General features: G+C 40.4%; 1 protein-coding gene across 2 annotated transcripts in view; it reads left to right on the top strand.

Moving 5' to 3' along the window:
- rbfox1 (RNA binding fox-1 homolog 1) overlaps positions 1-21,221 on the top strand; it is a 54,722-nt gene extending 33,501 nt beyond the window's left edge. For both annotated transcript variants that reach the window (XM_083930793.1, XM_083930792.1), the window contains 4 exons: positions 207-246; positions 7,033-7,097; positions 13,167-13,242; positions 21,003-21,221. In XM_083930793.1, coding sequence (XP_083786919.1) covers positions 207-246; positions 7,033-7,097; positions 13,167-13,242; positions 21,003-21,125 — 304 coding nt within the window. In that variant the 3' untranslated portion in view covers positions 21,126-21,221. The remainder of the gene's footprint in view (positions 1-206; positions 247-7,032; positions 7,098-13,166; positions 13,243-21,002) is intronic.
- The last annotated feature ends 5,394 nt before the right edge of the window (positions 21,222-26,615 follow it).

Below are 26,615 nucleotides of genomic sequence, written 5' to 3'. Positions count from 1 at the left end.
TCCTTACCCAGCTATTAGAGCAGTGCCTGCTGTATTTCTCCTTTGCCTCTGCCCCTCTTATGTCCTTCTTTTGGGTTGTTTTTTTAGATTGGAGGGGGTTGGTTGGTAGCTAGCCCAGTGCCTGCATGTCAACATGCACTAATATGGATGTTTTTGTTTTACTGTGTGTCTGTTTGTCTGTTTGTTTGTGTTTGCATCCTCTGCAGTGTTGTTTACCAGGATGGATTTTATGGTGCAGATATTTATGTAAGTATTATTTACTGGTATGACATTGCATGCTACACCGCCATCTCTGTGGTTTCTACCCTGTTGCTACGGACATGCAAGCCCCCAACCTTTCATACTCATACATGGCTTCACTTTCAGCTGTCGGAGCAGATAACTGGTTATGGCACAGCCTGCAGTTCAGATTATGGCTCCAGCAAAAAGACCAGACGACAACATCAACAGGCACTGTGAGCGAGGAGCACACAGTGTAGTCCAACCAAGACGCAAATAAAACACACACTACAACTACAAACACAGGGACAGAAAAAGATAAGGCTTTAAAAATGGGAAAGTGACTTCTTTAGGAACCTCACAATTTGATTTGATTTTTGATTTGATCCTTGATGTCATGATTTGATCCAGAATCCCTTCTTGATTCGAAAAATAGGAAGAAGCGGAAGACGCACTCGGTCCAGACTATTTTCAGTGCACTGACATTCACTCATGTCCTTAGTCCGCTGTCCAACTGAACACATAAAGAAAAGAAAAGTGTGTTAGCAAATACATTCATTTGATTGAACAAGTTGAAAAATGTGCTGCAGTATCCTGGCTGCATAAGACTAATGAACCAATATGAATAGGAATTACGGCAGTGTAGTTTTAGACTACTACGCATCCCTGGTAAAGTTTCCTTATAAAGACATAAAAAGTAAGTAACTTGTAGCAGGTTTGTCTACATCATGGCAACGAAATAAATATGGACCCAAGGTTCTCGTGAGAGAGAAGTCAGTCCATCACTGAAATTCTGTCCGACAAGAAAGTTAAATACCATTTTATTTATTATCGACTGATTTTAACTTAAATAATGTTGCATATGTAGGTTACATAACAAACATACTTAGCCCAAAACACAATATTTCCCTAAACCTAAGCTCAGTCCATAGGTGACTTGGCTAGGAACCAGAGGCTCGCTGGTTCGAGTCCCTGTGTGGACCATGTATGGAGCGTGGACTGGTGGCTGGAGATAAGCCAGTTCATCTCCTGGGCACTGCTGAGGTGCTGTTGAGCAAGGCACCAAACCCCCAACTGCTCAAGGCGCCGGTCACTGGCAGCCCCCTCGCTCTAACATCTCTCCATTAGTTGCATGTTGTACGAATCTCTTGTTGAAAGAATTGAATCCTGATTAAATACTGACAACAACAGAAAAACAATAATTTTAGTTTATTTTTAGAACCACAACCACTTAGAGCCACATTATCTCCCCAGCATATGCATATTAACATGCACCTCTCTATAGCCTCATTTTGTCACTTTGCCTTTAAATTTGGTAAATCAATACATTTTCACATGATTAAGATCCGGTCTCTCAGGTCTTTATCCCAGTGAGACTTCCTGAATAAATATGGCTTGTGACCCAGTGACATGAGGACTTTTTTCAAAATACAAAAGCCGATAATGTGTTGCTATGTGTTAAAAAGTAGCAAAATTGAACTCTTAAGTCAAACATTCTTCATTTATACATTTAAAAACAGCAAACTTAAAATACTGGAAAAACACAAGCGAAACGTAGTGGTGTCAGGGACTCTTATTTGTATTCTGGTGTGTGTTTGTATGTGTGTGTGTGTGTGTGTGTGTGTGTGTGACTAATTGCCATGCTACAATCAGAGCATGTAATATTCCCATGTCCCGTGTGAAACCAAAAGCCATCATTTAGTTGTTTTCGTAACACACATATCCTGCGTCACTTCGTAACATATTTAACTTAACTTATGTACATAACTTAAGTTATGTATTAAACACACTTAATTAACCCTGAACATATTTTTTTCTTAACTTACCCAAGGTTGTCTAAACCTAACCAAGTAGATAGTTTCAATTCACAATGCTTACCATTGTTTTACTTCGTGCAGTGCACTGGTTGTTGAGAAATCTGTTTTCCTTGAAACAGAATGCAGTTTTGTTGTACCTGAACATCATATTTTAGGAGACAGGGTTGTTCAGAAATGTGTTCAGTCAGGTCTAATAGCAGATTAGATAAGATAGAAAAAGAGCTCAGCCATCCCAGAGAGGCTCAGACCATTTGAAAAAAAACCTCATAGTGGCCAAGGCTGTTATCTGAAACAGGTTAACATTGGAGACAGGTTTTTTTTCGTCTTACGCCCGTTTGGCGATGCAAACTCAAAACGTTCTCATAGTAAAAAAATCTGAAGGAAATGTTACAATTAGTTGATGGTGGCTTGACAACGATGGAACAAAATGACAAAGTATAAGTCGTTGGGGGGAGAAAATCAATGAAAACATTCACATATGGATTTTCACTGCATCGCCACAGCAGTGGTGTCATGTGTGATGACGGAGAATACACGGAGGAGGGGACCCAAATGCAGACACGGAACTCAGGAGACGGTATTAACAGATTTAATAAAACTAATTTACAAAAGGTGCTTAAAACACGAAGAGAACTGATACAAACTGATACGATGAATGGACACAAGAGGACAGGTACACAGGGAGACATCAGGGTATGTAGAGGGTATGATCCGGCACAGAGTGAGGCTCAGTACCAGGTTAATATACAGAGAGGCAGGTGATCAATGTTAACAAGGATCACCTGCCAGGAAAACAAACTCAAACCAGAAAACAGAGAGAAAGCACACACAGAAAAACACAAAGAGAGGGAGAGAAAAACAACGATTAAATAGGAGAGGGAGAGACTGTCCAGAACCAATCACAACAAGTGGATAACTATGTTGAGCCTCACTGTTGGGGTCATGCTTGGTAGCAGGTTCGAGCATAGCTAACCTGCGTCTCATCCCTCAGACCAAAGCCACTTCTTACAATAATCTGATCTGATCAATACATGGTTATCTGTACTGGTGACTAGAGAGAAAGCCCTGTTTTTAAAAGCTTTAGCTCTCAGAATGTGCATAGCTTCTAACTTCTAACTCAGTGGTTTGGCGTTTAGCATACTTTCCTGTTTGTACTTTCAGATATCAGCCTTATCTCTCTCATTCTCTCTCCACGTTTACAACCCAATCATATCAGAGCCTTGTTAAGTTACTGATGCAAACCCAACGTGGCTCACCTTGAAAACATGTTTTGTGATTTCAAGAAGCAGTAATCAGGAAATGCAGTGTCTTTGTAACTGTATTAACAAATAGTGGTACAATTCTTCCTCACTAATCCTGTGGAAAACCATTCCTGCTCAGCTCATGGGACTATATGAAAATTGTATTTAATTTATTTATCCAGGCCCAAAATAATTGTGATTCACATTATCCAGATAATCATCCAAATATATTTAAAACTTTAAAATGGCACTAAAACACACTGGAATCACTTGCATTTAGTTAAGAAACAAATATGTTATTGCATCACAGATAGGACCCATCTGTTTTAAATATATAGTGTCAAATCATGACAGAAGTGACCTTAGGACACTTGTTTTGTTGGGAAAATCACACAGTCATTGTAGAGTATGTTGTAAGAAATCACAGTGGAACAGAAAGCCCATGATGATGTTGTGGTTGATGAATACGTGAACAGCGATGTTAACTATATATGCAACAAACACTTTCACTTTCTCCTTTTTTTATGAGGCTTCATCAAATGAGAAGATGGATTTTCTGTAGAATTAAATGCATTATAGTTGATTTGAATAGTTACTATTGAGTAGTGGCCAAATTATTGTTATTGTTTGAGATTAAAAAAAAAAAACTGTAGTAAACTGCAGTCAGTTTGCTGTTCAAGCCAGTCATGAGGATATTTAAGATATTCACCATTATCCCGATAATGGGAATTCACTACAGAACGAGGTCGCGGGTACAAGCGGCCGAAATGTGTTTTCTCAGGAGGGTGGCTGGAGTCTCCCTTAGAGAGAGGGGGAGAAGTTCAGCATCCGTGAGGAACTCGGAGTAGAGCCGCTGCTCCTTTGCGTTGAAAGGAGCCAGTTGAGGTGGTTCAGGATCATCTGGTAAGGATGAACCCTGGGCGCCTCCCGAGGGAGGTGTTCCAGGCACGTCCAGCTGGGAGGAGGCCTCGGGGAAGACCCAGGACCAGGTGGAGAGATTATATATCCACACTGGCCTGGGAACGCCTTGGGATACCCCAGTTAGAGCTGGTTAATGTGGCCCGGGAAAGGGAAGTTTGGGGTCCCCTGCTAAAGCTGCTGCCCCCGCGACCCGACCCCAGATAAGCGGATGAAGATGAGATGAGATGAGACTACAGTCAACTAACTGTGAGGTTTTTTTTATCAAAATCCCTGATAATAACGATTATCGTCCCATCCCTAATACCGACCCCTGTTAAAATCCATTTGACATGACTCTGTTGTCTTACTAATGGAATTGGTGCTGCATACTTTACAATTAATATACCGCATTAGTTATTATAGGACAAGTCAATCGCTATATCCCTATGGTTTTAACTGGTCTTTTGTAGGAACAAAACATAATTGATTCCTGGTGGCCACAAGCCAATATTAGAATAGTGGCTTGTAATTTAGATTTTACTCCATCAATAAACATGTTAACAGAGAAGGTTAAAGCTATAAATGTTGTTTGTAGCCATTGAAGATGTTACTTTTGTGCAATCAATTGAATGAAGGCAGTGTCACAGCATGAGTGTGGGCCTGCAGCCTCGTTGCCAAAGACACCGAAAGTCAGTGAAAATGGATGCACAGACAGGAAGAGGAGTCCTGTCCGGCCCTTCTTCCCTTCAGTGAATCAAGCGTGATGGATTGGAACATTCCCATTGTGAGATTGCGTGTGTACGGAGTGGCCAAACCTTGACCATATGGACACACACACACACACACACACACACACACCGACTATTAGCCTCCTTTCCAAACACAATCTACACACACTACAGAGCAGTAGAGTTGCCATTAGTCACTCAGTCAGGAGTGACAGTCCACAGTGGCTGGTGACTAACACAGGCCAACCTGTTCATCTTCCTGCCACGGCCCATCATCACACGCACTAAGTATCACTTACTCGCCTCCACAGTTTATAGTGGTAATAATGCATTGCTCATGTCAGGACAGACACGCTGCCTCATTCATAGAGCATGGAAGGGTGGAAGGTGAAATGATGTGAGAAGTGCTGGAGTTGTCACTGAGCCTGGGATAGAGAAAAATGGCTTGTGTTTTATAATAAATTAAGGCAGGGGTTCTCAGCCATGTGCCATTCACAGCCAACAGACTACTGGCTTTTAGTGGTAACCGTAAGACAACCAAGATACAATATAACTGCTTACACCTCAAACAAAAAAAAAGACTCAAACAAAAACATAACAAAAGTGGTGGGTGGAATAAATAAACAGAATATTCTTTAAATCTTAAGCCCATGGTGGCGGAGATGCTCTAATTTATAGCTCTGTTCTGCTCAACTAGACTAGACGTGCTTTTGGTTATCAGTACGTTTACACCCTCAGTGGAGGCTGCATTCTCAGCTGATCACCATAGCAATGGTGCGTAAAACTGCAGCTTTTTCTTTCTTTTTTTTTTTTACATTTTTCAACCTTTGATGTGTCTGACTTGCAGCATTTCTGCATTTGTTTGTTTCTGTGTGCCACGTGCAGTATGTGCAGTCAAATTACTGAATGTGTTCGTATTGTTTTTGCTGCTTTTTGTTGTTTGGTTTCGCTCAGTTGCAGTACGTCAAGATGTCTCTGCCACTACACTTACTCGCAGATACGAAAGCTGCGTTTATATATTTCTGCCCACTAGGGGACAGCAGAACACACTTAAAATACAATATTAACGAATGATAATATAATAGAGTTGTTACGGAGAATGTGTCGGTACATTAGCAACACTATCGTTTATTTAGAGTCATGTTCATGTTCACCTGATGAATTTAAGTCCAACATTGACTCTCCTTTTAACTCTGGTTTGGTTTCTAGCAATTAGCTCCTAAGCTGCTGTCATTCTGTTCAACATTGAATTGCTCTGTGTGATCACTGCTGACAGCATGTCACGTGTGTGCATGTGAGTATTAATTTGTACGAGAGATGTGTAGAGGAGGGAACTGATCCGGCAGGTCTGAAGGCAGTGCAGGATTCACCGAGTATATAAGATGACACTGTGATGCTGACACTAAACAATCCTGTCGTGCGGTATGCAGCACTATGTCAGCATGCAGTGTGACATAGTGCTGACAAACACTACTACAGCTAGCTCCCTAGTTTCCGCTTACACTTAGAGAAACCTGTCATCGATAAGGCTTAAAGAGAATGCTTCGTAAATGAAAAATAAAGTAAGAAAAGCGAGGAATGATTCAATTTCAGTCGGCTGGCAAAAGCACAATTCAATTTAACATGCCGTAAATATTACCTCTTATTTCAACATCATATTTTTTTAGGGAGAAATACAAAATGATCTCGTGAAAATTTGTCATGTAGTCTATGTGCTTAAGTGTGCGTGTGTGTGTGTGGTATATGCTTTCATATTACAGAATATTTGTGCTGCATCTGTGTAGGGGAACTGCGCAGCTGACAGCAATAATGATTACAACAGTTTTGCATGCTCTCACAGTCTACTGGAGATATGTGACATTACAAAATAATGTGGGAAGATTTAATGTGTGTAATGTGCATATGTTTGTAATAACAGTATCATAATGCTAGTATCTCATACATTGGGTAAAACCATGTGTATTAAGTTTAGTTTAGTTTTTTTGTTTCTTAATGCTGGTATGTCTGTCTCAGTGTTAATGTCTGGCATTACGGTAAAAAAAAACCTGTTTTATGGAACAATATTGACACTGATTTATATATTTTCTCTCATTATGGTGTGTGTGTGTGTGTGTGTGTGTTTTCCAGGGTGGTTACGCTGCCTACAGATATGCCCAGCCTACTGCTGCCACAGCTGCTGCATACAGTGACAGGTAAGGTATCAACGCTCACTGACACATTGGGACATTCATTATTATTATTAATTGTGTTTTAGGTTCAAGATAGGATGTTATGACCCATAATTGCGAAAGTAATCAAAGTGTCATTTAACAAAGGCTACACTGGCTGTATTTACACTTATTTACACTTGATCCAAAGAGAGACTATTTACAATTAAGTTAGGTCAGTTAAATTAACTAGTTGAAATCAAATAGTTGTCTCGTAATAAAGTACCACAAAGAGAGAATCCCAACAAGTTGTGAAACAGACTCTCAATGCTCTCAATCTCAAAAGAGACAGTAGCACAGTGGTCTGCTACACAAAACTGTATGTGATGTAGCACTAGCTCCAAACTCTTGAGCTGCTGTAAGCCTCACTGTTGCTGCAAACAAACATCTGCTACAGGTGTTCGTATTAGTTGCCCCATATCCAACTAAGCATTTTACTCGCCTAACCCTAATCATACTTTAATCCAGTGACGTGCAGTGAGGGTTGGGGTTGGGGAGGCACTGACTCACAAGTCAGATTTACAAACATACAGTAGGATGCCAATAGGATAGGATGAGAGAATAGGAGCGAACAGGATGCTGAAAACCATTTTAAAACACCAGTGCCACTGTATATTGCGGTATATCTTATCTTTACTTGTAAATTACTTCTTGCTTTGACTGAAAGTCCAGCTTTGTCTTAGTTTAGAAATCAAATCCTCCATTTTCAGGGGGAGAAATGAAAGCTTGTCGCTAAGCTCTACAGCGTCGCACAGCACACTTCTGTGTTTACTTTTTGCACAGGGGTCAGAGTTCACCGTGACCTGGCTGGATGTAGGCTGCTCACTGTCGCCGCCTAACTTGAGGCAGAGGTGCAGCCTGCCTCAAGGCGAGCATTTCCCCTGTGGATTTATGTCACATCAAACAGCATATTGGAAACATACACAGAAATGGGAACAAGCACGTGCCATTTGCACGCGCTCAATCCAGTTTGTGAGTGATTGCGCAATCTGGAGGGAGGCTGGGCTGTCCGTGCCTCACCTCTCGTCTCCGAAGAGACTCCGTTTATTTAAGCAGGAAATACAGAATTTTCTGCCATTTTTACTATAAAAACGGTCAAAATACATTAAGAACCACACCAAAATCACAGTTTCTTTTTTAACCTTTTCATGACCTCAGCTATACTGTATCTGCCATCTGCAGATGTTGTATAAAGAAGACATTGAAACTGGTTGAAACCACTATCAATGTTGTTCTGGTGAGGGGTTTGGTACTAACCCTGGTTATTTAGTGCGCCATTCACATATATGTTGACAGTTACTGCAGCATATCCCAGATACTCGTTTATATTGTCTCCCTACCAGAGATGAGCCAGATACTCTTTCTTTTAAGTGTCTGACACTTTCTTGCTGTAGTCCATAAAAAAAATAAAGGTAGTAGAGGTATAAATATTACCAATCAATTAAGCTGCACGCACACACCACACACACTCCCTCTCCCTGCCGGTCGTCTGAGGATTTTTCTTAAACCGCCAGCTGTCAACACACACACACACACACACACACACACACACACACACACACACACACACACACACACACACACACAAACACACGCACGCATACACACACACACTCCTTCTCCCTGCCGGTCGCTGGTCGTCTGTGCACGCACGCATACACACACACACATACACACACACACATACACACACACACACACGCACACACACACACACACACACACACACACACACACACACACACACACACACACACACACACACACACACACACTCACTCTCTTTCTCTCTCTCTCTCTCTCTCTCTCTCTGTCTCTCTAACTCACTCACACGCACAGACTCACACACACACACACTCCTTCTCCCTGCTGGTTGTCTGAGTTGGTTTTTTTTAAACCATCAGCTGTCAACACACACACACACACGCACACACAAACAATCACACACACAAACACACACACCAACACACAACTGGTGTGGAAATAAAAAAGAACCAAAAAAAATTTAAAGTTAAAAAAAAAAAAAAGTTACATTGAGTATGTTGCATTCACTGTTGCAAAACTTGTTCTGTAAATAGTTTGCTGTCGTAATCAAAACCATTGATCTGAAGCTCAATGCCGATGCTGTCCTGTCAATAGTTTTCTAATTAACAATGAATATAACCATTTCTGATCAACCCATATCAGTTGCATGCTTAAAATAACATACCGGTTAAAGCCCTGGCAATTTCAAGACAACTCGACCCACTTCCTGGTTAAATCCCGCCCACTTCTGGGTAAGGATACGGATACAGATAATGCTGTACTCGCTCATCCCTACTCCCTGCCCAACCTCCACTCATACATTTGATGTAGCAGTTGTATCTATGGCTCAAAACATATTGAGACGATGGTGATGGTGAAAGTCTCAACAAAAACAGAGCATTTGAAGCCGTATTTCAGGGCCATTCCATTGGATTGCAATGCAGGATTTCCTTTCTACAGACTTCACTGTGTAAACGTTGGAAGTACAACACAGAGTAATTACTCTGATGAGTAAAAATATGCTTCAGGAACATTTGAAAAAGGCAGTGGAGTTGAAATAGTGGTTTCTAGGGCTGAAAGGTTATTTGAGTGTGTTTATCTCCCATATGTCCCTCCCCACCTTACTAAAAATAGATCTATTCATAACATGATGAATAATTTGTAGGCATTGGTGTGAAATTTTAGTTTCTAATTGCATGGAAGTCCTTTTTGATTCATTATTCATCTTCTGCCTCCCTTTCCCCAGCTTCAGTTTTATTACGAGCTTGGTTTGAATTAACAATCTTGGATGGGAGAAATATGATCGATCTAATTCAGGGCTGTGATGTTTAATTATTACATAGAGGGGTTTGGGGCTCTAGACGATAGAGAAGCTAATATTTTAGCAGACAAAGTAGGTACTATACACAGTAGTTTCACTTGTAAAGAAGCTATAATGCTTATGAATGATGACACCGGCTCTATTGTCCAAGTGAGACTTGAGGGAGAGCCAAGATTAGAAATGAGAAGATTTATTCCACTACCTCAGTACTTTTGTTCAGATCAGACATGGCAGTGTAAATAAGCAACTGTTTGCTAACATATTCTGCAATTATTAACCTAATAATATATCAGATATTATTTTTCCAGTTTGTTTTGCTCCCTTAAGTAGCCAAACAATCAATAATGGTGCTTTAAACAAGCCCCTAGCACTGTTTTGATGTTCCACCTCGGTCTGGTGTGGCATTGAGGGCTTGCTTGTGTACCTGTGTGGCCTTGATGTTCCCATCTGTGTGGGGTCACGCTGGCACCATGTTGGTCATGTTCATGCCACAAGGGTCACAGATGGGAAGCACTAACAGCTGCTTTCATGAGGCCTGACCAGACCCAGTCTGGCTCATATGGCAGACAAACCTATGCAAATTCATTGCAGTCACTCATGCAGATATGCTCATGCAAGCACATTATGAGCATTCACAAATTACTACACACACGCACATGGGAGAGCACAGACCTTTTGGCCCTTTACCAGACTATAACATTTTTATAGAATACAGGAATTAGGTACCACATGCATGTCTCATTTGTCTGGGGAATAAGGTCATTTATTTGGACGTCATAATTGAAATTGCGTTGGGTCGGCAAGTACTTATGTGTTCTTCATCAATTTATTCCTCCTGAAGAAACAATTGATATTAGAAGCAAAGAGCAAAAAACAAAAGAACTATTGACACTGTTTTATAAGCCATGAGTTTGGTCTCACATGCCATCATTGCAGGAGGACCTTTCAATGCCAAAAACGTTTTCATGAGTCACTTACAGACTCACAGTTTACCAAACAAAATGCCTTGATCATGGTTTTCATGCATCTTCTTTTACCCATGGTATTCTCTAGGGATGACAATGTTGCTCTATCCACTGCTCAAGTCCAACAGATTTTCTAAGCTATTGGATGGATTGCCAATAAATTCACCGTGCTCAGAGGTTACATTCTAATGACTTACGTGACCCCCTCACTTTTCCTCTAGCGCCACCATGAGTTGACAGTTTTGGTTTAGAGTGACATGTCTCAAGAACTACTGGATAGATTGGCATGAAGTGTGACATTCATGTTTGTGGGAATTTGTTTCAACTTTGGTAGTGCCTTAACTTTACATTAGGCGCCATCCGCAGGTCAGAACTAAAATTGTCCCAGTTGCCTCTCCAGAACCTTTGGCAAATTTCCCATCAGCCTAAGCTGTAGTTTGTGTCTCCGCCTAATTAGAAAATGTAAGCATGGTAGCTGAACATGGTAAACATTGTTATCCCTGTATAACATGTTAGCATCATCATGGCGAGGGTGTTGGCATGCTGATGTTAGCAGCACAAAGCACCACTGTGCCTAAGTAAAGTCTCCATGAGCTGCTACAGTAGTGTGACTCCAGTTTCATACACAACGCACACATGGGAGACCTTTCCATGTTTTGCTCGTAGAGAAAGTGCTTGCTGCTTATCTATAAGGAAAATAACAAGTAATGATTCTGCATAATGATGAAGAAAGCTGCAGTTTCAGGTCATCAGAATGCAGGACAGTATAGTTGCATGACTGTCTTTCTTCACTCTATCCAAAAACCTTGTGCATTTGACCAGGCTCCCAACCATTTTGTGAGAGCTGTTGAAAATGTTGTTTCCATGTTTATCTTTTCACCTCAGGGTCATTTTAAAAATGCATTTGACTCAAATTGCATTTGAATTTGTGTTGTACTTGCAGCTTACCACACACTCTCTCACATACACACTGTCACACATGCACACACACACAGACACACACACTGATGATGGGTTAGGGCTCTGCGCTGTGAGATAAGATAGGTCAAATGCGGTGCTGGGCTGAGTGTGGGTGTTGGGGGGTTGCATGGTGAATAGCAATGTCCAAAACTAATCGGGATTAACTTCTAATCGCTTCAACCACTGGGTCGCTATGCAAATCTGCTCAATTATGGGCACAGGCCCTGGACCCTGATTGGCCCTTATCATGACTGGGGGAGGACACAGAAGGGAGGAAGGGGGTGGACTGGTTGCCCACAGCATGGCTGCTCACTTGGAATAAGCACTGCTGCTGTCTATTTCTTTCTATAAAAAAATAGATTGATTCTCTGTTCTTTGATTGTTTATATATTTAGTCTACTGTATGTTCATGATGCTTTGTGTTTTCTGTTTCTTTCTTGTATTGTTTAAACTCTGTCTCTTTCTTGGCTAATTCCCCCTGTTTCCTAGACTACTTAATCATAACCCTTGGGGTCATTCAATTGAATTGGTCTGTACATAGGATGTGGACATAAAATGACAAGTAATATCTTGGTCCACTCAGAACTCTGGTCCACACTATGATAACAACCAACTGCACCCGAACTGCAATGGAGTTTGCTTTGGATAATGCTTTGAGAGGATTATATGAATTAATCACCGGCCTTTCTTCTTGGCCAACAAATATATGTACATGGAGGAAATTTCACAACTTAAATGGTAGATGACCATGACGTTTAGTGATCGCCAGAGGATGAACCATTCATATTTTTGATGCTAGTTGAGATTTCCTACTTTTCTACTTTAAAGCCGAACTTGGAACATAAAAATAAATTCGTAATAAAAATAGCTAATCGTCGTGAGTATTGGAAAGTGGACTTCAATATAAAGAATAGCAAAAATGTGTTGCTTGTTCATTCCAACACCTTTGTACTGTGACGTACAATTAACATTAGACCTCACCGCTACTAGCAAGGCTTTATCGTGAGCCTCAATTGACTGAACAGGGAAGTACTTTAGCCTATAAAGCTCATAGAGCTGGAAACTTGAGTGATCATTCGAAGTGACTTTGACTGTGTCATTATGAATTTGATATGTAAAATTCCTAGTTATTTCTGTGTAACCCACCTTTATATTTATATTTAATCCCACTGTATGCCACAGATTATTGGTAACTAATGAGTAGTTACTTGGAGTCTCCACTACACACACTGCCAGGGCATAATTTGATTTAATTACTCTCTGTTATCCCATGTATTTCTACAGTTACGGACGAGTATATGCTGCCGATCCCTACAACCACACACTCACTCCAGCAGCCACATACAGCGTTGGTGCCATGGTAAGACTATTGTGCCTGCCACAGATCTCTGTTCTACATTCCCTGGTCTTCTTCACATCATGCATCATCCCACTTCCCTTATTTGCAAAGTATTTAAAAGCTAACTTTTAATATTATAATCTCCAAAACTGTGTTTCCAAAATACACATTAAAATGTAGCTTCCGTGCCGTGCATGACTCCTGCTTGTACTTGCATTGTTTAGAGCTGCCCTTGGTGTGCAGGCTTGAGTGGAGTGAGACTAACTGACCAATCATCACATTCGGTGTTGCTGAGTAGGGCAATAGCAACAAAGGCTGGATAATTTACTATGCCACTGAGTATGGTTGGCCATATTTATAAATAATAATTAAAAAGCACAGAAAGATTTATGAGCACAGTAAGGCAGACATATTTTATGCCGAGTTCATACACACTTATAGATCTTAATTACTGTCTTAGCTTGATGCTGTACTATTGTGCATTGTAGGAATGGTTGACCTTAGCAAATACTCCATTCACACTGCCTGTTTATTGTGGGGCTGTTGCGCCTTAATTATGCCTCGTCGTCTTTGTAAATGGCACATAGACTGCAGGGGGGGGGGGCAGATCTCTGAGCTGCAACGGAAATAGTCACAGAGCTGAGCCGAGCCGACATCTGTGTGAATGGGAAAACTAGCAGGGCGGAACGACATGCAATAGTAATGAAAAGTTGACCCACAGACAGGTCAGAAAGCGACAAAGCAGCATTGAGAGTAGTTATTAATAACTTACAGAAACATTCCGTGCAATTACTCCACTGTCTCTTCCCCTCTCTCTTTTCTCTCTCTCCCTCTCTCAAACACGCACACGGTGCAGTCCAATCTCTGTCCTTCTCTCTACTGACAGTTGTGCTACTTCACTGTTTAAGTTGTTAGTTTGCGTGTCGGGTCAGCTTCGAGTGGTTGAGTAACAGTGCACGTTGGCTCACACACAATACATGCCAGCGCCTCTATTGCTTCAAGAATGCCAGCGTTCTGTGTGAAATCACAACTGGAATGGCTTTATAGCCTACTGCTGTAAATGTGTTCAATCTCAAACCCAGTTCAGACCAAAGATTCACAATGACACGAGTTGAAACTTGCGAGTCCCTGCAATGCGCACGTCTGCGACGTTCCGAAACCTGCCAGTTCACACCTACACCCCGCAATGACTCTCTGTACTTAGTTTCTAATTTCTAACTTTTCAGGCTTTGTTGTAGCTGGATATAATTTGTAGCATCTTTAAATATGAATGAGGATAGTGATAATGAGATACTTCTACAGTTTAATTTCTATGAAACAGCGAAAATAACTAATCAATGTTTCTCTGATTCACCACTTTGTTCTTGATAATGGCGTTCACTATCCTCATTTACTCAGAAGCTTGCTCAACCCCCTATCTGTCTCTTTTTCTCTCTCTTGCACATGATCATTGAGCCTTCGTCAAAAATTCTGCCATTTCTACCAACTGACAGTTTCAGCTGACATTGCTAAGAGCTAATTGGCTGTTGAATAAGCTGCTGTTGACTTGACAAGGTGAGTCGCACTCGCAGGCTACACTGTCAGCTGCTTTGAGACAAGATGAGACTAGCCAATTCACACCGCTGCAACGTTTACCTTGAACATTTTAAAAGGGTTTCATCTTGTTGGGAAACTTTGGTCTTAACTGGGTTTTATCCTCACTCTTGAACAAGACTCCAAGATACTTAAACTCCTTCACTGGTCTACACCAGGGCGTTTGTCAAATATCATATCAACGAACATGGCACCCTTGCCACAGGCCTTTCACCCAGAAGATGGCATTCTATGTCCCGTTCATGTCACGTGACGTCCTAATCAACACTATAGTTATGTTACAAATGCACTTATTCTAACCCCAACCAGAATCTTTTCCTAACCCTAACCAAGTGGTTGTGTTGTCCAAACCTAATCATGTTTTTGTTTGTATTCACAACACTAACCATGTGTTCCCCTTGTTTAAAACACACACACACACACACACACACACACACACACACACACACACACACACACACACACACAGGACTGCTCAATGCATTGAAAAGCGATGCCAAGGGCTCTTGACAAAGCGGGCGTATGTGATGAGCTGGGTTTAGAAAAGGTTGTCTTCACCCTTAGGTTGGGGAGTGATGAAGCCATCAGAAGAATATTATCTGCAAAAAGCAGAAATCCAATCCTGAGGTCATCATTTCAGATACTCTCCGTGCATTCTCTCCATGAAAATCTCTGACAGAATCTGTACAACCCTGGCAGACCCCAACGGCCATGACTTTTTTTTCTAATAATATGAACACAGTGTTATACAAGCAATGGCCCTGGTACCCCATTCTCCCAAATAACTCCCCGCAAGACACACTGGGGACATGGCCTTCTTTAAGCCTACAAAGCACAGGTAGACTGGACTAGGCAAACTCCCCGCCAGTATCCTTGCAATTAAAGAGCTGATACACTGTTCCACGACCAGGACAGAATTCACATCACTCCTTCTGAAACTGAGTGATGACTATAGGCCGCAATCTTTTTCGGCCCTCTTTGTGATATCCCTATAATTGGAGCACAACCTCTGAGCACACTATACTACTTTCAACTGAATTCTTTCAATGTCCACAAGGAGGAGACCCCTTTGGCCATATGGCCTGTGCTCGAAAGGCTTGCTTGGTTAATCCATCCCTTAGGGTGGGGTTCAATAGTATTTTACTGAATCCTATTCCAGTATTTAATCTTATTATCAAACCCTTTCATTTTCAAGTTAACTTAATGTGAAATCACCTGGTGTTAGTTGAGAAGGCAAAAAAGGGTATTGAGTGGCAGCCTATTGATATTCACTACCTGTAAAAGATGCACAGCATAGAAAGATTTTTTTTTATATTAAGGATAAATCTGCACTTTGTTGTGAATGTAAAATTAAGAAGGGGACTAAACAACAGCAGCTGAGTTTTGCGTCCAAAATAAACTCTCTCTCCTTAGAAGAACATTGACTGTAGATAAAAATCTTACAAGAGCGACAAAGTGCATTTTCAGCCCTGAGCCATATATGCAGGTACTTCTTTCAAGTTGCATACAGCCAGACAACCTTTACCAATAAGATAAGGCAGCCTTTATGCAGACCTAAAGGCTAAAAGCCAGGCCAAAAAAAAGCTGCAGAGGCCTCTCCACACCACTCTACTGCTCGTTAAGCTCCTATCTCTGCATGCACAGTAATAACTGAAGTTGACTCTGGTGAGTGTATCAGCATTTTTATCAACTCAGATCCCCTCTCCTCTGGATTTTGGCAGCTGGAGGACATGCAGAGAGGTTTTACTATGAAAATCCAAAAATGTGAGGGGGAGGGTGGAAATGATGCCCTTGTATTAAGTTGGACTTTTACAAACTGTGCCAATAGAGCCCCATAATCTCCATCTTACGATTTTATTTTAACATTTTGGATTCCTTGAAAATAATTGAATACAGAACATGCTTTATTTTATTCACTTTCATCATGTGCAGGGCTGTGTGATCCACAAGGACCATTGCAAATTGTTACAACCATTTTTGAAAGCACTTCATAAAGATCACTGCACATGACATCAATCAGCATTATAGATGAAACAGAAACAATTAATATCTGGATGTCTTTGACCACGGCAGATCAGGCTTGAGCTGATTGCGCATACAAGTGTGTCCAGTCAATAGGCCTTCTCTGATGTCACTTCTTAAGATTGGTCTATTGGTATGTGCCAGAAACATTTGCATTTTTAGCTGCATATTAAATTTCACCAACTGCACTTCACAATCTCCCCACGCGCTCCATCTCCTTCATACTGTCCCCCTCCCCCCAGCACTTTCTCTTCTTCACTTGCTGTGCATAAGCTTTTCTGCAGCGCTGACATCTCCTCACTTAAACTTAATTGAATTTGTCTGTGCTGCTAACGGCAGTCCAAATGACACATTAATCCCGCCTGTAAAAGGTGATGAATGTCTTCATGCCTTGGCAGCCCGGTCCATGTTAGTTATTATATTTCTAATTTGGTGGATACCACCTCACCCCACACTCCCTGGTAATGAAATAATTAGTCATTTTGATAATTAAATCCCTTGTGATGCAGCCGCAGGGAGGAGGCAAGGGAGGGAAGAAATGAATAAGAAGGCTGGGAGGACTGGAGGGAAAGATCGTCAAAACTCCCCGGTTAGCCGCAAGCAACACCTTCCAAACTGACAGCGCAGTGTGGTTGATAACAGAAGAAACAAATACGGTTTAAGGTGTCAGTCGTGTCTCAATACAGTACACCAATAAGCCCTGTAAATGATGCCACACCTATATTTAAACACTTTATTCGATTTCTTTCATTAAGTTATGCACATGAATACATTGCTAACATATCAATAAGAAATGTGCCACAAACTGGATGAGCAGCTATATGGAAGCCCATTACTTATGTTAAATGATGTTTGAGCTATCATTAGGACCTGCCGTATTAAACTTTCCCAATTCCCTTATTTGATCGCTCCCTGCTCCTTATTTGACCTGGAAAAAGTTTCGGTCAACCAAATTGGAGGATGTTCCAATTCCCTTAGTTCTGCTCTGAGGATTGAGGCTCGAGAAGCGAGGACAAATCTCTGAGGAGACATGAACGATCTCACGTGAGAGCTGCAGAATCAACCAAGTTTTAGATGTCATTGATTTTCTGATTAAATATATGATTAAAAAGTGTGGATCTGTATTAACTGTGGGTCTAATCAACAAAGGAACCATGGACAACTCATATTAGAAAGATTTTTCTCTTTGTGATCAGTTATTCCTTATTTTAATCAGTGATGGGAAGAGAGTCTGTTGTCTGTCCTTAATTAATTAGTAATAATTGAGTCACAAATGAGGTTGAAAAGCTAGAAATATAGTTTGATGTATGTTTATAAATAGCCTTGATTATAGAATAATCATTTTACAAACAGAATATACAATATGTGCATTTAATTGTTAAATTAAAAATTAATTTCCATTGACATTAATTTAAATTTTAATGTGTTGCTGGGTGAAGAAATGTAATGTTTATTCTGTTTTTAAATCTGTTTACACAGTCTACATACAGGCGGCAGGTTTTAAATAAATGTGCAGATGCCTGTCAACAGAGGAGAAAAAAGAAAGGTCTTATTTCTCTTAAAGGTGTTTCTTTGCTCGTTATTTTGTCCTATCTCATCCTCAGCCTCACACGTTTGGTCCCTACCTTCCAGTAGGTTCAGAAGTTATTCTCTATTAACATGGTAATGGTCGCCGTAAGGACCCCTTTGCATCGCTTTTTAACGGTCTGAGAATCACATTATGAATTTAAATAAATTAGACGTTACATGGTTAAGTTTAGGCAACAGAACTAAAAAAGTACCAAAAGCGATTCAATCCTCGTAGACCTCCATGTCAAAATTCCCAACTTTACAGCAGAAATAAACATGTTTTATAGCCTGCTACAAAAAAGATTTCCTGGTCCATGACAACTCTACATAAGGCTTTAAGTTCTGCCTAATTAAGAGCGGGTCATTTTGATTGACAGGTGGGGGTAACTGTAAAGGTAGAGCGGTTGTGCTTTAAACCAAAAGGGGGAGGTTTGATATCCGGCTCCTGCTGTCCACGTGTTGAAGTTTCCTTGAGCAAGACAATAAACCCCTAATTGCTCCCCGGGCGCTTTTCAGCTGCAGTTAAAAGCAGTATTCAAATTTTCACTACATGGTGGCAATTAAGAAAGCGGTTACAAGGAGATAGTTAAGCCCGATTCAGCCTTCCCTCGATGATTGGATTGGAGTCACTCTGAAGATATTTAGGATGGAAAAAATTGAATTAAGAATCCAAAAGGAACAATTCTACCAAATTTGGAACAACTGGATTTCATTCATAACCCCTACTAGAACAGATTTGATTTGATCTCACTGGTATTATTGTTTTGTAATCTACTTATTTCATTTCTGACTGGTTATCGTTGATTATTTCTTTAACAGCAGCAGCAGGCGGCCACCCTGGTTCCTGGACATAGTCTCATGTAAACTGTTCCATCTATGATGAAGTTGTATCAGAGTTTTTTTTTTTCTAAATGAATATGTGCACCTCATCTGGCTCTCTTTTTATCCCGGGCTAGGTGTCAGTACTCTCCTCAAGAGGATAATGCATATCTACTGATGTTATTCTATCTCAGTTGCTGTGAAACTTGACTTGATAAGAGGAACGTGGACAATACAGGGGATGAAGTAACCCGATACACGATCCGTGACTATACTCTCTTTGGACTCATTTGCCTGGACGTCTGGTGTTACATTCTTTCTTCTGGACTCAAAACAAACAAACAAAACTGGAAGAACATGTGTTTTTTTGCCACTAAATGTTACTATGCGGGTGTTTTTAGCTGTCCATCACAAATAAAGTTACAATATAAAAAAAAAAACAATTCACTACATTTGTATGTACAATTTGTATGTGACCACTGATGGATAAAGTTTAAAGGTGACTGTATAGGCTTCATCTAGCCCACCTCAGATCCATGAATCACAGAAGATGTTTAATTATTCCACACTTGCCTCGGAGATAGCCTTGTATCTTCATGTGGTCGGGATTGTGGCTTTTCCCCCTTTTCCTCCGCGTGTACGCCTTTGTTTCATTTGGAAACCTCAAGGAGCCAGGTTAGCAGAGTTGGCAGGAGAGCGGTGAGTTGGTTATCTGATCCTGTCCTGATGAGCCACTTGTAGTCATATGTCTTCATTGCCCAGTGTCAATCACAAAAAGTACAAACGATGGGGACAAAGCCAACATCACCAAGCAAATGGATATCGAAGTTGTGGTTATTATTGCCAAAATTGTGGGATAAGGACACCTCTGGAGCTTAACTAGATGTTGGCAGAGATAGGCGCCTAAAAGTAGGATCAAACATGTATCACTGACAATGTTTGGCCAGTTAGACTTTCACTCCTACTTTGAAAAGTTTGATGATTAGCTTGGGAAAATGATTCACAAAGGCAGTTTCATTTGGACACACACAGAGGAAACTGTTCTCAACACTCTCTTTCAAGTGTGGATTTCACAGAAGTACATTTTTATAATATTTTCAAAATGACTGTTGCTAATAGCTGCAATCGCCTCAATCTCAATCACCATCACCTCCACGCCAGCATGATCCATTCAGAAGATTTAGTCCGTCCTGGTTCACATTCTGCTCAAAATCACCTTTTGACTTGATTTCTTTGATTCATCTTTTATTCCACTTTTTCATGGTTGTATTGACTGGATTTCTTTCACATAGCAGTCGGCATGTACCCCTGGCATGAAGCGTCCCGCTGTGCTTGCTGCATGATGGTTGCTCCGGTCATTGGTCTGTTCATCCCCCATGGGTTTGCACTGGAATAATGGTAATGTAATGATTAAACTCTAGTTGTAGTTTTTGCAGGACTAAGGGAGGCTAATGAGGGATGTGTGTGTGTGTGTGTGTGTGTGTGTGTGTGTGTGTGTGTGTGTGTGTGTGTGTGTGTGTGTGTGTGTGTGTGTGTGTGTGTGTGTGTGTGTGTGTGTGTGTGTGTGTGTGTGTGTGTGTGTGTGTGTGTGTGTGTGTGTGTGTGTGTGTGTGTGTTTTTCTATGAATGTGTATGTGCGTACGTTCGTTTTGTACATTCTGTCTTGGGTGCATGTGCCTCTGTGTGTGTGCATGTGTGTGTGTGTGTGTGTGTGTGTGTGTGTGTGTGTGTGTGTGTGTGTGTGTGTGTGTGCATGTGTGTGTGCGCGTGTGTTTCAGAATGCGTTTACCCCACTGACAGATGCGAAAACTCGGAGCCATGCCGACGATGTGGGGCTAGTGCTGTCCTCTCTCCAGGCTAGTATATACCGGGGAGGCTACAGCCGCTTCGCACCCTATTAGCAACACCTCCAACTTTTACTCAACCTTCCAACAGGACAGAAAGAAAGTGTGTGCGTGCGCGAGTGTGTGAGCGAATGAAAACAACAGAGAGAACGAGTTATCAGAGGAGAGACGTTACTGAGGCCTGGGTATTGCAATACATGCAGTCTGTGCATCATTTCAGCATCTCCTAAGAGAGAAGTACAAAAAAAAAAGAATAAAATAAAATGACAGCTGATATTTTTCATCTTATACCTCAGATATTTTGTGCTGTGTATTTTGATATTGTGGGTTTTTAATTTCTAAAGATTTAAAGCTAGATTATCAGCTGTAGAGGTTTTTCCATGGTACTAATAGAGAGCTGCTAGAGCAATGATTAGGACACAAATGAAATATTTATCAGATTCAAATTGTTAGGGCTTGTATAGAACTCCAACCCTGTAAGATAGATCATAGTCACACTTTGGGGTTTTTATGTTTTGTAAGAGTGTTAAAGTGACTATGCTAGTCAAGTGTTGTTGTTTTTCTTGTCTCAGCTTCCTTTGGCACTTCCTCTGTCAGTTTAGCAATGACAGTGTTTTTTTTCCTTTAGTTTGGGAAGTAAAGAAGCCTTGGAAAACATGGACATCAACAAAAAGTTCTTCTCTGAACCTTTGAGGGTAGGGTGGGTATGTACCAGAAGCTGAGAACAGCCATTACTGCTATTTTTCCAGACCATTATCTTGAGATGTCAACTTTTTTAAACTGAGAACAGAATGTTTACTTGAGACTGCAACTTTACTGTCATATGTTCATAGTTATTTTACCAAACCAAATATAATCCTTTCCAAAAGACAAACTCCTATGTAGTGTCTGAATAGTTGGGGAAACTGCATGTAGTGGAGCCCAATTACGTGTCGTTTTCTTGTTCTTGTGTACAATTGCATTGCATTCACAGAGACGAAGGTCGACTTTGTATCTCGTAATTACAAAATCTCATCCCTGCTCTTTTTCAAACATAAGCCATGTCCACCAAACACCTAATGTCCATACAGATATTTTTGGGCAAATAAGATTGGCCTGTCGTGCATGTTGTTGAGCCTAAAAATAGATATTGAACATTGGGCTATGATTAGTCTGTGAGTTGTTAGTAGGCTTTTGGCTGATTACTTTATACTAATGTAGCATGTGATCTTTGGTGACAAACAGATATCTCTCTTTAACATCTCACTGCACTCTTTTACACTCAAATTCAAGACATCACTTAATGCGCCCCTTCTTAACCAACACGACTGCTACGAAAAGTCACATCATCCATTCCAATATGAGGTTACTTTTCTAACTTCATTATGCAATTAAAATAAAAGGAAATGAAAGTTTCCCAGCTAACCTTTCCACACTGCAACCAAAAACTGTTCTATTGAAAGTAAAGCACTTTTGTTTTCGAATTGAAACGTTTTGATTTGAATCGAAAAGTCGTGTTGTGAGTCTTGTGAGCGGAAAAGAGAGACAGCTTGGTAATATCCACTGTTAGTAAATGACAGAGAGAGAGTTTTGAAGTCCATGAAGAAGACAGAGAGGTATCAGAGAAGACAGAAAACCAGTGCACAGGTCTCTATCACTGTTACTGCCACTCAAGATTGGCCAATAAAGACAATATATCTTTCAGCGTAGGTTCGCCCACAACATCCAGAGCAACAGCAAGCAAAACTTTTCAATTCGAAAACAATTAACGCCATTTTAATCAAAAATCTCAATCTGTTTTTGTAGTACAGCGTAAAAAATTTAGCTTTCAAACCTTTTCTGTTTGATTGCATAACAAAGAAACAAGCCCAGCCCCGTGTTGCTATGGCTACATTGATTAGACAGGCTAACAATAATTACTCAAGGCAAACATCTCATACGTTTAAGATACGAAGTCACGACTACGACATGAAGTCTCCGGTTCTTCTTCTTTCCTTTGATGAATGCAATGTGTTTTCAAAATAACAACATTCTCTGTTTGATGTTTCTGCAGCTAACATGACAAAAATGCAACAAATTTCAAGTTTCTCTAAGAAGTGCGTTTCTGCTTTTTTCTGCCTTTTTATCTTGATATAACGGGGTTATTAAGTCATAGTCACTTAATTAAAGAAAAATTCAGCACTACAACAAGTACGAGCAGTCACGGCTGCTCTCAGCTTCCAGAGACAGGCGAAAGTGTGGTTGAGTTTACTTTTTTGGGAGAGAATGGTGTGAGTCAGCACATTATTCAGCCTGTAAATATATTGACTAAATAATGTGGTTATAGCTTACATCACTTCAAGCCAAAGCTTCTGATGGACATTTCTGCCGTGTTTATGTGTATAGTAAAGATTCTACATAGATATGAATTATGAGATGAGAAAAAAAAAAAACAGAATTTCCATGGCAACTAAACTGTTCACCATTTAATTGCTTAGTCCACATGCTGTGATATGAAAGAGAATTAGTGCCACGTCAGTTAAAATAAAAACCAAAAAAAAAAAAAGAGATTTCGATTAATCGCAGAACTCTGAGGAAAAGTCCGAATCCTGGGGAAGAAAGTCAAACTTTAATCAGAGTTCTGATTTTGAAGATGAAATGTTTCGTGGCACTAATCCTCTTCCATACTGAGTAGTGTTTGCCATCCAGATGTAGATGTTTTTTATATAAACTTCCAATATATTCATTGGTATAATTGATGATTTTTTATATTACAGGAGAGATTTCAAAATATATATATCAGTGGCCAAAGCCACTGTGTCTATTTTATCTCTTTGTTAATTTTGTTTTGGCTTTTTTTTTTTTCATTATTGAAATTTAAGGGGGGGGGGGGGGTAAAGTACAGTATAATAATCCAACAATGTATTATATTTGAACTGTGCAGTGAACATGTTCTCTTATATGAAATACACAATGGTATAATGTTTTAGAGTTAGACGAGTAGATCAGTTGTTAGGGCGAGCTATCTCATTTTCTATCAAACCATGTTCTGATTTTTATTGACTCTTTACAAATAATGTAATCACGGTGTAGATACTCATTCATCGTTTTTCCTTTGTCAACTGTACCATTTTGCACACGCAACTTGTCATTTTCAGATAAACCTGAGACATATCAGTGCTGTAGTTGTAATTTTTTTGTACCTTTTTTATTTTCAGTTCTGTGATCTCTGATTCTTTCTCTTTCCTCTCATGTCGTTCTCAATGTGACATATTTTCTGTTGTTTTCTAGAACTCAACCTTTACTCTTTGAAAAATAACTGTTTGAGTATTATGATATAAAATAAATATGAGAAATAAATGATTTGTGAACAGGCTAATCTACAGTATGATGTAAATAGAAATGAATGGAATAAATCCATAGTGTATTTGGAAAGCACTACATGGGCAACAGGAGCTCTGCTACGGCTGCATTGCAAGCCAGCCTACGGGCCGCTTCCTGTGCCACATTCTGTTTACAACTATTCCCAATTAGTGGTGTTGTTACATATCTCCCTTTTTGTATTTATAACAAATTAGATAGGAAAAACTCTCAGATGCATCACATTATAAAAAAGGCAGCAGTAAGAGCCTCTGGGCCGCTCTGTGTCCGTCTGTGTCGATGAGAAACTGGACAACTAGTAGTCCTCACTATGCTGAATGTCTGACTCCGCAACTACTTTATACAAGCTCTGCTTCCAGTAGGTGTTGTGGTTCAAAACAAGGCTTCCTACCCAGTCATTGTATGTGCATGTACTATGGTTCTTCCACTAATCAATAACCATCAATAAAGTTTTGTTTTCTCAAGATGTTCTCGTCTGTTTCCTCTTTTTAAAGCTATTAAGTGAAGATATTAGACGCTGATCATCACTGTGTCGCATATTTCTCGCATAACGTGTTTTCAGAAACATATGTTAGTTACTGTTTAACTCTAAAATGAGAACGTTTTCCCAGCTAGTCTGTTGGTTAAATGGACTTGTATTTCTATAGCGACGTCTTTGGCTCAGCTTGCTCACAAACTTTCTCATTTTACAGCTAAACAGTACACTTAAATATGTTTCTGAAAACACTTAATGCAACAAATAGGCGATACAGTGACAGAATATTGATTCATATTTGATCAGAGCTGCCGAATTTCACAGTTTGATCAGATTTCAGAGCATTCATTGACACTGGGTCAGCGACTCCTCGGCTCTGGTTGTTTTTCCTCTGGCGCGGTGGAAACTAGCATATGCCGTTAGCAGCACACAGAGAGGGCTCTGGGAGGAGACACGAACAGAAGGTGCAGGTAAATTTACATGACTTTTGTTGTGTTTTTTATTGTGTGTGTTTTAATGGTAATAAGTGTAACAGTGGCTCAAACAATGGAGCTCTGGTACAAATAAGTATGATAAGGCTTTGATGTAAACACATTACTTGCTACTATTTCACGGGACTAAAACATCTGGCATAGGTTTTTCCATTAATTGAACTGCTTATTAATCAGCACTGAGTGCCTTTTGAGGAAATAGTGCAATTATCATATTGTGTGTTCAAACTTAAGTTCCAGATGGTGGATTGTTTAGAAAATTTTCACCAGTATGATATACTGGCAGCCAACCTGGTCAACAAGTTCTCACTCCCAACTCGTCAAATAGCTTGGTCAGTTGCCCTCAGCACCTGATACCGAACCACGAGAAGTCTTTACATGGTTCCTACGCAGTATGGAAAAGTATTTAATTTAGTTTGAGTCATTTCCAGGTCTGGATAAGTCTGGTAAAAAAAGGAAAAGAGTATGGAAAAGTGTTTTCCTTAGGTGCTCATTTGTTGAGACTTCGCCTACCCCCCTATTTATGGCCCTGAGCTTTCAATTGGTACCAAGATTGAGTCTCTACGACGTTCCTATCAAAAGTTATGGCCTATTTAAAATAGGGTTAAGGTTTGAGATTAGGGTTATGGTTAGGATTAGGGTTAGGGTTTAGGGGTTAGGGTTAGTTTAGAGACTTGAAACTTGGGCTACCCCCGCCTATTTCCTGGAAGCTGAGTGCACTCGTGCTAGTTGAGACTTTGCCTACCCCCCTATTTATGGCCCTGCGCTTTCCATTGGTACCAAGATGGAGTCTCTACGACGTTCCTATCAAAAGTTATGGCCTATTTAAAATAGGGTTATGGTTTGAGATTAGGGTTAGGGTTTGAGATTAGGGTTAGGGTTTGAGATTAAGGTTAGGGTTAGGGTTAGGGTTTAGGATTAGGGTTAGGGTTTAGGGGTTAGGGTTAGTTTAGAGACTTGAAACTTGGGCCACCCCCCTATTTCCTGGGTGCTGAGTGCACTCGTGCTAGTTTCATTGCGATCGGACGTCGGGATCCCTTTGATCTTGAACAATTCTGTGCCTATTTTTTTCCCCTTAGGTGCTCATTTGTTGAGACTTCGCCTACCCCCCTATTTATGGCCCTGCGCTTTCCATTGGTACCAAGATGGAGTCTCTACGACGTTCCTATCAAAAGTTATGGCCTATTTAAAATAGGGTTAAGCTTTGAGATTAGGGTTTGAGGTTAGGGTTAGGGTTTGAGA

The sequence above is a fragment of the Echiichthys vipera genome (assembly GCF_963691815.1).
Source record: "Echiichthys vipera genome assembly, chromosome: 17".
NCBI classification, from domain to species: Eukaryota; Metazoa; Chordata; class Actinopteri; order Perciformes; family Trachinidae; genus Echiichthys; species Echiichthys vipera.
This window is presented reverse-complemented; position numbering and strand designations above follow the sequence as displayed.